The 15,610-nt window shown below is 48.5% G+C and overlaps 3 protein-coding genes across 3 annotated transcripts; all 3 read right to left on the bottom strand.

Annotated features, from left to right (window-relative positions):
* Positions 1-5,029: 5,029 nt before the first annotated feature.
* On the bottom strand, positions 5,030-7,108 carry BO87DRAFT_350911 (GMC family oxidoreductase; the record flags this gene model as incomplete). The annotated part of the gene is made up of 5 exons (XM_025621103.1): positions 5,030-5,076; positions 5,126-5,627; positions 5,681-6,563; positions 6,619-6,648; positions 6,723-7,108. The coding sequence occupies 5 exons, from the start codon at positions 7,106-7,108 to the stop codon at positions 5,030-5,032; spliced, it is 1,848 nt and encodes a 615-aa protein (XP_025483710.1).
* A 1,039-nt stretch (positions 7,109-8,147) lies between these two features.
* Positions 8,148-9,939, bottom strand: BO87DRAFT_455784 (C-3 sterol dehydrogenase/C-4 decarboxylase). The gene is made up of 2 exons (XM_025628687.1): positions 9,258-9,939; positions 8,148-9,194 (listed from the first exon to the last, which is right to left on the bottom strand). The coding sequence occupies exons 1-2, from the start codon at positions 9,831-9,833 to the stop codon at positions 8,532-8,534; spliced, it is 1,239 nt and encodes a 412-aa protein (XP_025483711.1). The 5' UTR covers positions 9,834-9,939; the 3' UTR covers positions 8,148-8,531.
* Positions 9,940-10,157: 218 nt separating this feature from the next.
* On the bottom strand, positions 10,158-12,439 carry BO87DRAFT_403840 (ubiquitin-conjugating enzyme E2). Its single transcript, XM_025625808.1, has 10 exons — positions 12,351-12,439; positions 12,246-12,279; positions 12,031-12,129; positions 11,938-11,955; positions 11,779-11,875; positions 11,710-11,721; positions 11,479-11,647; positions 10,560-11,422; positions 10,467-10,501; positions 10,158-10,392 (listed from the first exon to the last, which is right to left on the bottom strand). The coding sequence occupies exons 1-9, from the start codon at positions 12,381-12,383 to the stop codon at positions 10,492-10,494; spliced, it is 1,335 nt and encodes a 444-aa protein (XP_025483712.1). The 5' UTR covers positions 12,384-12,439; the 3' UTR covers positions 10,158-10,392; positions 10,467-10,491.
* Positions 12,440-15,610: the final 3,171 nt, after the last annotated feature.

Below are 15,610 nucleotides of genomic sequence, written 5' to 3' on the forward strand. Positions count from 1 at the left end.
GGGGTTGGTGAAACCAGACAGCGCTGGAGGAATAGCGACATAGAATAAACAGAGCGGCGGGAGGAAAAGGAAAGCCAAGAGGGAGAGAAACGGCGAGACGAACAAGAATTAAGGGCGAAAAATAGATGGGGAAAAGGCACAGCGAGAGTGAGTGGGAAGACAAGCCAGCAGCCAGCCAGCCAGCAAACCTCAGGAATGGCAGCGTCAGTCCGTCGTACTATTCTTGTATTTCCTGTCTGGAGGGAAGAACGTGAGAAACGGCAAGTTTACCAGTCTTTACCCGTTTGGTATCCACTCAGCCAAATCACACGCCGCCAACGGTGACTGTGGGTCTGTGCGGTACCGTTCGGTATGGTAAAATTGGCAGGAAAAGCAGCAGCGCAAGACTTTCGATCAACGATTGACTTTCAGAAGTCCAAACACTTTCTCAGGAAAGAAAGTCTTCGGTTGAATGGACACAATCTGGATGGGGTTTTAGGTTTCCCGCCTGAAACCATCGTAGCTCCAAAAGGCAGGGGAGATGCTCGTCTGGTTTTGACTGCCGATTGAGAGACAGTCAGAAGCCGTTCCAACCGGAAAATAATACTTTGTAGTTACTACGACGGAGTTGATAACATGAGTCGCATTGAGAATTACCAAAAGTTACTCCGTCTTCTCTGCTGTCTAGTACTTTGTAGTATAGCAGTATAGTAGTACATTGCGACTGAAGTTACTTTCATCACTAATACCGGCAGATTCAATTAATCTTTCTTACTTTTTCGCTTCCCTTCTCTTCTTCCCCCCTCCTCTCACCTCACCTTCCCTTCTGACACACGGTGCATCTACTAGTAGTCTTAAAGTCTTTCCGTCCGGGATTTCTTACTGCTGGCTAAGGAGTGGTGGCTCCATCTGCAAGGTGCATTAGGGTATGGATCACAGTCCATTAGACCTCTCAGAGGAGCCGCGGTGGAGGCCCGGACACACCCGTGGTATAGGCATCTAGTCACTAGCTACATCCACTTAACTGTACCTAGCTGCACAGTTATCTAGGCGCTGCTTCAACATGCGCCAGAACCGCCCATCATCTGCTGGTATTATCGTCGACATTATCCGACGGACAACTTCCATACGTCTGTTATTCGCTGGCCATCCCCCAGCTCCCTCTCCCTCACTCTAGCAACGGGGCAGTGATTCATCCTAGTCCGATGCTGCATCCTCCCCACTCGATTAACAAATCGAATGCTTGGAGAGATATTGAATTAATCCCAACACACGGCTCGCTCCTCAGGACACTCTCCTCTCTCATTTGTTGTGGACTGACGATTATCGGTCGCCATTAACATCATTGCCGTCATCATCACCCAGGAACCAGCAGTGGCCCCCCCTCCATTCAGAGACAACGCAGCATTGCCGACCTCGTACTTTCCCGTGGGTGAGATAGCGGAATTGCTTTTCTTCTTTTCTTTCGGTCTCGATCCCTTCTGGAGGGAGGTCAGTCCGAACCACACACGACAGTATCCGCAGCCACGAAGCGCCACTCTAGACCCCGTCTCAACGGTCGGGCCATTTCCATTTGGCGCATCTCTTCGATGGGTTTCTGTTCTCGAATTCCTGTGCAACCGACCGTACTCTCCTCGCCCCTTCTAACACGCAGCCGTCGCAATCTAGAAAACCCTGTAGACTGAACTGGTGCAAATTTTTTGTCACCCCGGAAAGGATCCTTACGAGTGAATGCGACCGAGGGCGTACGTGTGTTGCCTGCAGCGTCCCATTTGCGCCAATGAATACAGAGGGCCGACTACACCAGAACGTCACCGCCCGGGCGAAAGAAGCTGAGAACCATACTGGTTAATAATGGCAAAGAACAAGAGTCTCTCATCTGCTTCCGCTGTACCATGGATCAAGCTCCCCCAGACCCAGCGGATAAGCTGCTCACTTGACTCCCCTTCGCCCCCCATGAGATACATCATTCGATCCGGGACAGGGGACGCTAGAAGCCCGGATTCATCTCCAGCTAAACTGACTGGGGTTCCGCTGGTAAGCGAGGCAGGTTGTCTGCATGTCTGCAGTTACACGCAGTCCGGACTGCGGTCGGCCATTGGCCCGTGACAGATCATAGTCTCAGCCCTGGATTCCGCGCATTCGTTCGACTCAGTTGCGGAATCCACTAGAGACCATCTTAGCAGTATCGGTTTGTTATCCCTTCTGCGATTTGGTGGGGATTGACCGGTAGCAGTCAAATCGGTATTGAGGTAGTATTGTTTTTACTCTCATGTCACTCCGGTTATGACCCGAAAATGGTAAACCCAGGCTCGTTCGTCATCAGGACTCCTTCCACGTACTCCCCGATGGAGGATAACACCAATCGGTATATGATAGAAGCTGAGGTGGATGTTTCTGCGGGGTAAACCAGGTGGGGAGGTTCCAAAGCTGATTGACGGCGTGGCTGGAGACCAAATGCCATCCATGACCGCAAACGATCCCTTCTTTTCTTTTTCGATCCGCCTTTGGTCCTCCTGCTGCTACCTATCAGACCAGTAACGTCCTTCGGCTCTGCTTGACGGCTACGCAATAATATCATGATGATGACAATGATGCGCTGGTGGGCGATCCACCCCATTTCACCTCCATTGCCTCAAAATCTCGAAAATGGCGCCCTGAGGACCTCCCCAACCCCTGGACATCGCTACGAGCCAATGACGACCGTATCCCTGGTTGTATTCTCGAATTATTCTATCGCCATCAGCCAAACATCCAAATCCCATGGGTCCCAGTCTCTTCCACCCTGCTCAACTGTGAGGATCACCGTCTGCAGGTGGCGTAGGCACGTCCGACCTCCCGTACATGAAATTCGATGAGAGTTCCTGCACCTCCCACATCCGAGACTGCATTCCACCGTCAATCCTTACCGAAGGGCCCAAGGAGAATGAAAGCAAAGGTGGAACAAGAGCAATGATCGGCCTTTTGTCTGTGGAGGAAACAACTCCCTCCCCACACTCAGCACACAAATTCCTCCCTCGTTTGAACCCCTCACAAGCTAATACCATTAAACCCAAAATTGTACTTGCCTGTTGAGATCGTCCAACATGACCAAAGACATGAGAAAGAGGATGACAAAAGTACTACTAACTACCACGATTCTTCCCTTAAACTAACCAACCATATCTCCCATCCCCGCACACAAGACACGCATGGACGGACATTGGCCGATCCCACGAGATCATCTGACAGGGGGTTCCCAACCTAAATACGGACAGAGAAGCATGGGAAAGAAACTCAGTCAGTCACTCCAGTAACAGTAACCTTGCTTACATACCACACCACCCATACAATGTTAATGTGTCAAAACCAAAACCAACAAAGTTAACGTTCAGCCACCTCCGCCTCTAAAACCAAGAAATTCTTCCTAAGGTACCTAGTACTTAACCAGAGTAGCAAGACACCTGGATGAAAAGCAGAGAAGCAAAAAAACATCAAAACATTAAAAAAAAAAAAAACAAAGTGAAAATGGGTCCACGGAATCCAAGGACCTGGAACCCTACCACCTCATCATTGATTTGCACGGGGAGGAATATATACATACACATGCACCGCACATATTACTATATAGCTCGCTCTCGATTCAAAGCCAGGGGAAATTCCCGAAAATAAGCTTGCTTTTAAAAAACACTTGAATATAGAAAAGACATATACAGGTTTTTCGTCTCATCATGGCCTGATCTTCTCTTCTACGTGAAGGCGAGTGGATGACCTATCTAGACCTAGACAATAATTTACCAGCATGTCACAAAAACAACTACCATGTGATAGAATCTGAATTCTTAAATTTACGTTTTACCACAGACATAGACGGCATCTAGACCCCTCCCTAACTAACACCCACAATAAGCCCCATCCATATACTTCCGTAGGTATCCATCCATACCACAGTACCTAGATAGGTAGGTAAGTTCTAGTAGTTACCATAGCAGCGATCAGCCATTTTCCATCTATCTGTCCACCCACCCATCCACGCGCACATACACACAGACACACCCTAACTCGACCTCTACCTATTCATCTATCCTCATAGCCAAAAACTAATCCCTTGTCTCCGGCACATACATACACACCCCAATAGCGAAATCTCCCCTCCCTGAAGTAAATATCCTCTCTAAATCCAAAGTACTGCTAGTCCTCCCCGTCCATCCTTGTTTCCATTCGTGCATTTGCACATGCATAGTACATACAACATACACACACACCCATGTATATATGATATATATGTATGTATGTATGTATGTATGTATGTATGTATGTATGTATGTGTATATGTATGTTTGATTTGCCATCCCCATCCCAGCCCCCTACATCATACACATCATCCACACCCATCCTATCACGGCATATACATATACATAATACTACAGCATACATATACATATAATTTAAGCATGGGGGTAGAGGAGGGAAAAAAAAAGTAATAGTAGTAGTATATTTCGCCTTGCAAGGGGGCGGGGGCGATGTTGGTGTGATTGGGGTATATTATAGCACGACTTGAAATGTCTGTGTCGGTTCTGGTTCGCATTCTGTACAATTGATGTAAGTACATGAACGGGATAGAACAAGATAAGTAGTACTTGTGATATGTATGTACTATTTGTGGATTATGAGGATACTTCCTTTAGATTCTGTCTCCTTGTATCCGGGGAGGTCAGTGTTTCTGGGGTATATGGTATGGGAATAAGAGTAGGAAGGTGGAGTTGTTGAAGCATGGTTTCATCATTGGGGTTGCTTATGCGTTTAGTCGATGCATGGTTGGTCCAATGATGTGGTTTGATGCTGGGAGGATCATATGAACATTGCCTTCATTGAGTTTACAGGATGCAGGAAATTCTCTCCGCATTGAAATAGTAATAATATTAGCGTGAAAGAAGGTTTATCCTTAACAATAGCAGACTTTCGAATTGCAAGTCTGAGCACGAGCGCGCGAATGGAATGATAGTGACAGAAGTCACGTCTTAAGAATTACATTAATGATAATGACAAATGCAAAACGTATCGAACCAGTTCAGTCCCAGGATATGATATCGGACGCGATCTTCTCGGCAAGCATGTCTAAGACTGTCAGCAGCGAATAGGAACTCTGAAACTGAAGGCCACTTACAAACTACCGATTGGGGATGTCCCGGAGGCAGAAATGGGAACGCACTGGCATCGACCACTCTCAATCCATCAACTCCGAATACTCGTGCCTGGCTGTCAACCACAGCCATTGAGTCGTTGCGAACACCCATCTTGCACGTGCATGAAGCATGGTAGACTGTCATAAGGGTGTCCTTAATCACTTCTAGTATCTCCAAATCAGTCTGGAACTCTTCCCCGGGAAAGTATTCTTCCCCGTCAATGATCGGTTCCATCCCCGGACTCTGGAAAATCTCGCGATTTCTTCGATAGATCGCAACAGCCACTTCTTCGTCTGTCTTCGTTGCAAGCCAGTTGGGATTGATTATTGGCAGGTCGTCTGTGTCGTCTGAAATGATGGTGACATTCCCGCGGGATGTGGGTGCGACTAATGCTCCGGCGATTGACGCATACTGCGCCCCATCTTGCGGTTGGTGTTTAATAGGATCAGAGAAATCTCCAAGATAGAGAGCCACTGGAATGTACTTTAAGGGGCCTACTGTTAGCCATGCTCAAATCCCTCGTGCAGAGAGCATACCTCTATCTCAGGCCAGCCAGGAGGGAACCAGGATAGATCCCGGGTCGTCTCATCGGAGAACTGAGACCGAAGTTCATCTGGGACCTTCTCAAAAGCCAAGAAATCAATTCCCTGGGTTGTCAGTGGACCAGTACGGCTTGCTAAATACTGGACGACTATTTCAGTCAAGTAAAGAAAGTCAGTAGCAATCCTGGTGCTTGTTGGAAGCGCAACTCGGTAGGCAGGCCCGAAGAAAGCATGATCCCACATATTTTGCCCTACACCGGGAAGGTCAACAACAACCTCAATACCATGCTCTTCCAGCTCACTAGCTGGACCAATTCCAGATACCATCAGGAGCTGAGGGCTCTGGAATGCCCCGGCTGACACTATGACTTCCCGGGTGGCTCGCAATATATATATCAAGTCTCCAGTCCTTACCTCCACTCCGGTAGCTCGCCTTTCTGTGTTGATGAGTATTCTCTTTGCCATTGTCTTTTTGTACAGTGCAAGAGTCATCAGGCGTGGTATCGGAGAGCTTTTGAAAGCGGCCTCTGAACTACTTCGGATCTTCTTGTGTGGGTCGATGGTTAGAGCACAATATTGAGCGCCCAGTAGGAACCCGCTGTTGAAGTCCTCGATTTCCGGAATGCCTACAGACTCCATACCGCGCTTTATCCAGCTCGAAAACGGTACGGCGAAGTCAGGGTAGGATACTTGCAGAGGCTCGCCCCGTTCATCAAACGCACCCAGGTTGAACGCTGCTGTGGCATTGCTATGCCGTATGTCGTTGTTGGGCGGAGTGAAATTAGCTGTGCGTTGGAAGAAAGGAAGAATTCGGTCGAAAGTGTAGCTATTGTCGTCCACAAGCTCAGCCCATCTTTGCATTGCCTCTCTATTCGGCCTAGCTCCAATGTCAGTTCTGCCCTCAGTGAACTACCCGGAGATTGATTTCGAACCTTTGATAAACCATCATATTGGATCCTGTCCTGTAGAGGGGTCAAAAGAATCAGCGTTGCCCATATGAAAACGAAGACGAAATTGAGAGACGAAGTTAGCTTACGATCCCCCCAGACATTTGCCTCTGGGGTAATGAAGGTCGCGATAATTGGCTCCCGGAACATTGTAGGCGACAAACCGCCAATCCACGGGTGTCGAGCTGTTCACATCGCTCCCTATGCCTATGATCCCAGCTCCTGGAACCGCAGCTAGGGGATATTTGAGCTCGTAGAAGTCTCCTGCCTCAACCAGAGCTACTCTGTATCTATGTTGTGCGAGACGAGCTGCCAAAGTTAAGCCCCCAGCCCCGGCACCAACAACCACGTAGTCGAAGGAGGCGTCTAGCCCCGGAACGCCTAGCTCGGCATCGTCCAGATAATCTTCCGATATCCCTAACGCGGTGGTAGCAATGGCCAATAGGACAAATATCCACGTGGTAAGGGAAGACATCCGGCCAAGGCACATATGATGAGAGCAGGCGCTTGGCGAAAGAACGGGCCTTTCAGACATCCGAGGCATGTTCCTGATCGTTAGACCTATCACTGCATCCCACTGAAGCCCACGGAATAAGTATACATGGGATCTCAAAGAATAAGAGCGATGAACGAAATGATTAAGAAGAATGGCGCGGTGCTTAGAGAGAGATGTAGTTGTATCACAGCGGGGGATCTATTGGTTCCTGCCGGATGAGGAAAGAATATACCACTGAATGACCTGTTCCTGCGCCATGCAGTGACATCCAACAACCAATGAACGGTATCGATCCGGTCAGGTATAGCATGATCATTCCATCCAGCATCTTGCCTGTTATTCAAGAGGCCGATGACACCCATATTTGCAAGGACATAGACAGCCAGCGCATTCTCGGAGCCAAAGAATCCAGACCTGATGCGAACTGCGACTTAAGCACACTGCAGATTGACACCAAAATGTTTCCTTCAAGTTCTCAGATTCCCGTTCAACCTCATCCTTGGTGATGTTGTGAGGTTCAATGATCATCCCTCCATGGCGACGATCATCCCCCATATCACAAGGAAGATTTCGCATCCATGTTGGTATCCCATTTCTTCACACGAGCCCCGTAACCTTCTGTCGGCTTCCGATGCTCCAATCAGCAGCGAATCAAGTCGGCTCACATCCCAGCAGGGGAGGGGAAAGAACCGATGATATGGTGCAGGATGTGGAACCAACACGAAGGTTCAATGTATGACAGAATAAGGGAAGTTGATTTGGCAGGAATTAGACAATCTTCGCAGATAGGGCAACATTGAAATATATAACGTAATTCACTTCCCTTCGGTCTTGCGATCAAGATAAGATCCATAGCTTCAATCATAATCTATTATGTCGTTTCGAATGTGTATTGATTATGACCGATAGGTTTCCCCGAGAAAGCTCTACCAAAGACATGTATCATCTTTAATTCGAAAGCCGGACCAAAGATCGAGGAAATGCTTCACCGTATCTCCGGACTCGGGCATATTATTCGGCAGGGTTTAAAATGAAGTAGGCCAATCTGCTCGGGGCGTTGTTACAAAACTTTATTGAGTACCATTCGGGGCTAGAGCCAAGGGGACAGAAGCCGATGGAGTGAGTATACGAGACGCCTCAGTTGATCCCACTCGGAAGATAATGAGGGATCCCAGCGTTTCAAGGGTTTCGCAGGGTTAGATACCCGGTGTTGGGTCTCATGGCCAGCCCAAAATTGCCTGGGGGTCAGTTAGCAAGGTTTTGTCCAGAAGTCAATCTGACTATATACAGGGACAACAGGTATGAGAGAACGCGCCTAAATACGGAATGAGGAGGAATTACTTATATATTACATTAATAAACATATACATCCGTACAGAAACCATCAGAGTCTAGCCCGAGATTACAACGCCTTCTTTTCACCGGCCACCCGCTCCTGTTCCACCACATACCCGACTGCACGAGCGAGACCCTCGTACACAGGTACAACAGGCCTATATCCGAGCCGGAACTTGGCCTTGTCGCATGAGTAGTAACGAGTCATACATGAGTAGCGAACGGTTCTTCTGGTTAAACGAGGTGTCTTGCCGAGAAGGCCCAGCACCGTCTCTGCAATTCCACCAATAGGGCCCAGAATGCCCTCAGGGAGCTCCCACACCTGATGAGGCTCCACAACCTTGCCCGTCAATGCCCAGGCAGCACGTGTCATGTCCCAGAAGTAGACCGGGGAATCGTTCGTAACATTGAACGCTTCGCCGTCAACCCGCTCGTGGTCCAGGGGAGCACCCTGCCCAGCTTCATACCGAGAGTAGGTAGCGAGCAAGCGGTATGCAGCCAAAGTATGAGCGTATGCAATGTTTCCAACGTACGTGAAATCAAACAAGTTGTTGTTCTCGCCTAACTGCATGCGGAGGACGGTCGGGGAGGCTTTGGACGAGTGCTCCAGGACCTTAAAGGTGAAGGTCGTATCCTTCTCACCGTAGATACCAGCCGGACGAAGGGCACATGTTACCATCGACGTTGGAGAGGCGCGGTTATACTTCAAGACGATTTCTTCGGCGTCCGCCTAAGAGGGTGAATCCTGGTCAGTACCTATCCCAAGAACGAGAAAAAGGGGTACATAACGCACCTTGGTTTCCGAATAATACTCTTGTTGCAACGGCCCCCGGATAAGAGGCCACTCTTCGGTGACGTTGATGAGGTCACTCTGGGTATCGTGCACGACAGAGCTCGAGCTGGTGTATACAAACGCCTTGCACTTTCCGCCCCAGTCACCACGGGCACCGCCCGCAACTTCCACCAAGACTTTAGTTCCGTCAACATTGACCTTACGCAACAAGGGCTTGTTCCCTTCCAGAACGTTGGGCGTAGCGGTGTGAATAACAATGTCGGGCTTGACCGCGCGGAAAACGGCCAGCATGGACTCTTCGGACGTGATGTCGCCATCATAATACTCGGCTCCCGGAAGACGGTTGTGGGTCGTTCGCAGGTCGACAACAGCTACTTTCGCGATGCACCGAGGGTATCGATCGCCCAGCTTGGGGTAAACAAATCTGGGGTCATTCTGGGGCTTGGAAAGAGCGACACTGGGATCTGTCTCCGAGGGGAAATTGAGCAACTGATCAACAATGTGCCAACCCACAAACCCGCAGCCACCAACCACTAGGACAGTGCCCAGTTCCATTGTAGGACGTCGAGTAGACATTTTGAAGTATGACAGTAAGCTGTGATATATATAGAGCTAACTATCCGTGGTCGGTGGTTGGGGTAAAAGATAATAAACAGGAGAAATTGCGAGGCCTGAAGGTTTGGGGGACGACGATGGTTTCCGCCTCCGGACAGAATCTCCGGGTTAAAGCTCGGACCCCCCGCAAAGAAGCCACACGTGAGTTTCCACTTTATGGAACCCGAGATATTTAACTGGGTTCTATTTGTATTGCCCATATAATTCAGTAACGGATCTCATATTCGATCTAATCACAATTTCGTTAATCAAATTGTTCTGGCTTGCAACTTTTAGGGCCATTGCGTCAACTATCTGTACTTCTTATCAACGGTTTAGTAAGGAGGCAGATCTTATATGGCCACTACCATGCACTATCCAAATGGGGACTCTCCCTTCGATTCCTCTAGCACCCGCTACAGAACAGCTTAGACCCCAGTGTTGTATCCCATATATCTGTTTCTCTAAAGCGGCTTGAAAGTCTGCCAACGGATGCTTCAAAAGAAGCAGTGAGGAAGTAGAGGCCCGATATTGAGGTCATCTTAGCCAAGATATCAGTCTTCAAGAAACGGAGCACAGGATCGTTCTAGCTGAGCACCCCACTGACTCACTAACCTAGACCAATATAGGCTCAGGATTTCTATGTTTCGCTGTATTCTTTCATCAATGTGACTGTCTATGAACTCGCCAACGTGGATGGTAACTTACGCGGTCCTTTCTACTGATCGTCGCAATTCTCGGTTATACTTCCTTCGATCTTCCGGTGTTCCCCAGAATAATTTGGTTGCTTCGGGGTTAACAGTAATTCGTGGGTCATAAGGCGGGTGTTCATCTTCTAGAGATGCGACTATCCCCTCGATGTGATAACGCATCTCCTCAGTTCGCCTTGGAACGTAGCATAAAACTCCTTCTTTGGACACACGAATATGAAAGAAAGACGAGGCCTCCAGAAACACACGGGGCTGTTCTTCCGGGAATCGCGGACTCAGATGTATCAGGATCTTGAACATGCCACCATCCAGTTGCGTCATTGGTCTTCCAAAATATGTGAGCCTCCACATGAATGGGTTCCCCTCGTCAAGATATAGATCAACCGTAATGTTGTTCTGATGCTTAAGGGTTTCAACAATTTGTTCGTACTGTCGTTGCAGGCTAGCTGCAATACCCCATTCTTGCTTTTTGGCCAACTGTCCTTCGACAGCCCAACCGCGTGTTTCTCGAAGAATGACATCTCTGACCACAGCCATCCGCCGTTTTAACTCCGGATAGTCAAAATGGCCATCCATACTATTGTTGCCGCCCTCAAAAGGCATGCTCTGGAATTTGGCTTTGCGGGAGTGTTTCTTCTCTGCAGCAACAAGAGATTGCATGTAGGGCTCGTAATACCACAAGAAACGTCTTTTGCGAAAATCCGCAAACGGGTCAAAGGAAGGCCTCCCATCCTCATAGATGATATTATCATCGCTTTCAGATGTTGGGTCGGCTAGCGAGTCCGTACTCCCTTCAAGTGTTATGTTGAGCGATGCCTCAAGAGGCTCGAGAACGGCGAGGCGGAGAGTTTCATGGTGTATCTGGAAACCTGGTCAAGAATGTTCTAACCTCAGAAGGGTATCTAAGCCCTTATTACCTTGGATACGTAGGCTTCCATGTTCTCTATATCGCTCGGTGACCGTGAGCTTTCATATCCGGGTTCGTTTTCGTAGGGGTTAGACGACATCAAGCTCTGAATCGAGATAAGAAGAGACTCTAAGCACTGCGCAGACGACCATTGCTCTCCACTTTCACCTCGCCAGGTTCTACAAAGATGTCCGTTAGCCAGGCTCTCGCAGTTGATATGTATAGGCATCTGTATCTGTACCCCAAAATCGATCTATTCATCACCGCTTGATTAGTAGGATCATGAGCAACTTCGAGAGTCTCAACTCACAAGCAGACCCGGCCAGATGAATAGATGTTGGGGTTAAAGCGGCTTCGACCACCGTTAGTGGTCAAGGCGCGGACATTTGGAGATGTGGCTGGGTAGTCTGTGAAGCTTAGTCCACTTGTCCACAGGTTTATGAATTCCCACAAGATGGTGATAATATACCTTTCCCGAACTTGATAAGAAACTAAGGTATATCATGCTGGAGATTAACATAGAGCTCTGTAAACTGATTAATATTACCGAAGAAGTAGAAACGAACCTCAAAAAAGCCGAACTGATAGGGAGTATCTGGAGGGCCGAGAATGAGAGCGCGGACACTCCGGATATCAGAGTCATCGTAGTATACAGCGAGAGCTAATGCAAAGAATCAGAATGGGAAGGCCAAAGACTATTCTAAGCCAGTGCTAGTATCGACGGGGATTCGATGGAACCGATTTCCGACTACTATTAGTAGAGTGTGGAGTACCCACAGAGGTCTGCGCCTTGCTGAATCTGCTTGATTTCCTAAGACCCCGCCAAAGTAAGACGACCCATTAGCCCAGCGAAGCTTAGAAGGATGCGGTGAGGAGTGATACCCTGGTAATACGTAGGATCGCCTGGTCGGACATCCTGACGACCGAGAAGGTCCAAAATAGGAGACGGCTTGACGGGGGGCCCGGGATCAATAGGCTGGGGTGTTGAAGAATCAGGGAGAGACAGAAGCGTGTTGAAGGTGGGTATGATCATCAACGCCGTAACGTAGTTGATGGCGGGGAAGCCAGCCAGGCAGTGCAAGCTAACTATCAGAGTGAGATCAGTTTGAGTCAATTTACCAACGGCTTCAGGAACGTAGTAAGAACAGACTGAAGATACTCAAGAACTGGCGAAGAGGCCTAAATCTGACCTGTACGAAGTACTTCTGGCTAGTGCAAAGGCAAAATAGAAGGCTGCATGCTCAGGTGCATGTAAAAAACCAATACCCCATGCGACGGCTCTACGGAGTACATGCATGAAACTATGTACTGACTTGCGTATTTAATACATGTCAATGTTCGTGTGCCAATTCACCTGAGTGAATGTCGCAGTTGCGAGACTCTGCTCAAGTCCTCTGAGTCAAGCCTTCACTTCTATGAGTCCATAGCCAATACCAGAACCATCTTCAAGAAGAGCATCTGGTAAGATAAAGACGATAATAGACCACGATGAGCAAGCCACTACTTGCTGTCACAACTCTTGGCACAAATTGATCCGTACGAGGGCAATGAATACTATGGATATACACTGTGCATTAGAAAGACTACAAAAGGAAGCCCAAGTTAGTAGTCCAGCAAGTTGCATATCTTCCATTAGTTCACTTCGTACAGTAAGTAGCTAGTAGATAAATACTCGTCCGGGTTTTGATCGACGGATTACTCCATAGTAGTAAGTAGTCAGTCTAGCACAACTCTTGCCAGGTCAAGATTGGTCAAGGGGACTGAAGGCCACGACCCATGGAAACAGCCCCTGTCTCACCGCCCACAGAGGTGGAGACACGGATCCGTCCTTGGACGGATGATGTTTCGAGGAGACAAAAATAAACACACCCAGTGGAAATAAAATAACTCCTCACTACTGACCACTGACAGGACCCTGGTGTTATGCCCGTTTAGGCAAGGCGGGAGGGGTGGAATCATGAATGGCTGGGTTTCCAAAGAGAAACCACCCATTCTTTTCTCTGACTCGCCATTACTACTATCTTCTACTGGAACTATCCCCAACCCCTCTTAATCTCATAATCCACCGCGTACAAGCCCCTCAACCTCATTACAGCCAAAATCCTCGATTGGCTTGTGACTTTCGGGGTCTTGTTCAAGGCTCCTAAAATTTCTGCTGTGCCGATCCTTCTAATTGCCCCTTACATCTCATCTTTTCTGGATCGACGGTGCTTGCCATGATGAAGATTTTGATGCCACCCCGACGGAGTATTCTGGAGTACAGTGCTGTGTATCAAGCCCAATGAGGAACGGTTACCAACCCCGCTGCCAACCAACTTTTCAAGAATTTCCATGTACAACCGGAAAGGTGGTACACCAGCAGGATTGAGAATGCTTCAGGAATGCAAATCCGCAACCCGGGTCTCATGGGTATCAGGCCGCAATCCGGCTAACGCCTCTTCTCGGTGAGAAGCATGGTTATCGCAAGCAATCCACGACACCTTGTTCCCTCAAAGTTTCTCATAGTCACAGATATTCTCGGCCTCTTTCACATATGATCTATACTAAATGAAACCACAGAAGCATGAACTGTTAGGAATCGCAAGTCAGATTGGGCAGTATGACATTTTGATGTAATTGGCGAAAGCCGTATGGGATTGAAAACGTTTCTCAGCGTTGGTGAAAGAGTTCTCGGTCCCCTATCTATTATTGAAGCGAAAATTATCCACCTTTGGTGCATTGGTCAGGGTAAACGGAAAATTGGTAAATCGTGAGACACATTCGCTAAGGATTCTTAAATTGATACCACCATGAGCGAGAGCTATATTTAAGATGCCAACTCTAAGATCCGCAGTGAGCATGGTTAGTTACCCTCCATCGCTGCAGAGATTTCTCCGCCCAGTGCGTTGGTCGACAATCGATGGAAAAGAGATATGGCGCTGTACATCTTTGCCATTTATGTCAAGCAGATGGAGTGACTGCTCTTCGCTAGAAAAGGGAGGAATACAGTAGGGAGTCATTATTCCATGCATACTTGTTTGGTAAAGCGGCGTATGCTGGCTCCGTGAGTATGTGTTTGCTAAGAAAAACCGTAGTAGTCTAAGGTTTCAGTAGAATAACGAGCGATTGGGCATTCGCCCGCTTTCCCTAAGAATTAGCATTGCCTGATTAGGTAGTTGGCTCTAGCCCTTGATGAATAAGGGGAAGAAGCAGAAAAGGATGCGGGGAATGATCCAACGACCAGAAAGCCGCGTGGGAAAGACGAGGTTCGCCAAAATAGAAGCGCGTGGGTGGTAAAGGTATGTATGAAATGGAAGACCCTCCTCCTCCCCCCTGGGATGTCTGAGAGAGGGATTCGACTCTGTTCATCCTTGGGGGAAGAGCATGCACAGCGTCCATGCCGTTCACCTGCCATCACTACCCACTATGGCAGTCGGCATGATCCTGAGGTCTCCACATCCCTGGAAATTACAAGGGTCTGTTTCTGCCAGCACCTCAAAAGGTGTACTGCCGAGTACCTGGTGTTTCCTATTTTAATTTACCATGAACAAGAAAGAGGGTAGACGCAGTAGTTGATGTGCGGAGAGTTTTGTCTGTTTGATAGTATAATCATCACCTCAAGGTAAATAGCTAATAAAAAATTAAATTTTGACACGAAACACTTCTCACATCCAACCACTGAACTTGGGGTGTACCTTGGGCCTCCCCCCTAACCTCCCCCCCCAAAGTAGGCTGTTGTGAACTTTGGAACGGTTACCGTGTCTGGTAATACATCCACAAGTGGAGGAGCCATGGAAGCGCCTTCTTTGGCGGTGTGCCAGGCGGTGACCCCTTTCACGTGATGGTCTCTAGCGGGCAACCAGCAACATGAAGCATAGGGGGGCAGAGCGACAACTGCCAGCAGCACACTCACTCTTCCCAAAACACGCGATTTCCTGCCCTCGCTTTCACTCGTTCGAGCTGGCATCCTAGACTCGACTCGAGCCTACTTCCCCTGCCCTGATTTGCCGGCCCGTCTCCCTCGACTTCGGATTCAGGCCGTCCACCAAAAAGTCTCTCTGGAAGGGATTAGGAATGGTTGTGATTCCAGACAGCGCACTCCGCCGCCTGTTGGTCTCACTTTGAGCTCCAACCCTTCCCCATTCCGCTTCCCTCGACGCGGG

The sequence above is a fragment of the Aspergillus neoniger genome (genome assembly GCF_003184625.1).
Source record: "Aspergillus neoniger CBS 115656 unplaced genomic scaffold BO87scaffold_4, whole genome shotgun sequence".
Classification (NCBI taxonomy): Eukaryota; Fungi; Ascomycota; class Eurotiomycetes; order Eurotiales; family Aspergillaceae; genus Aspergillus; species Aspergillus neoniger.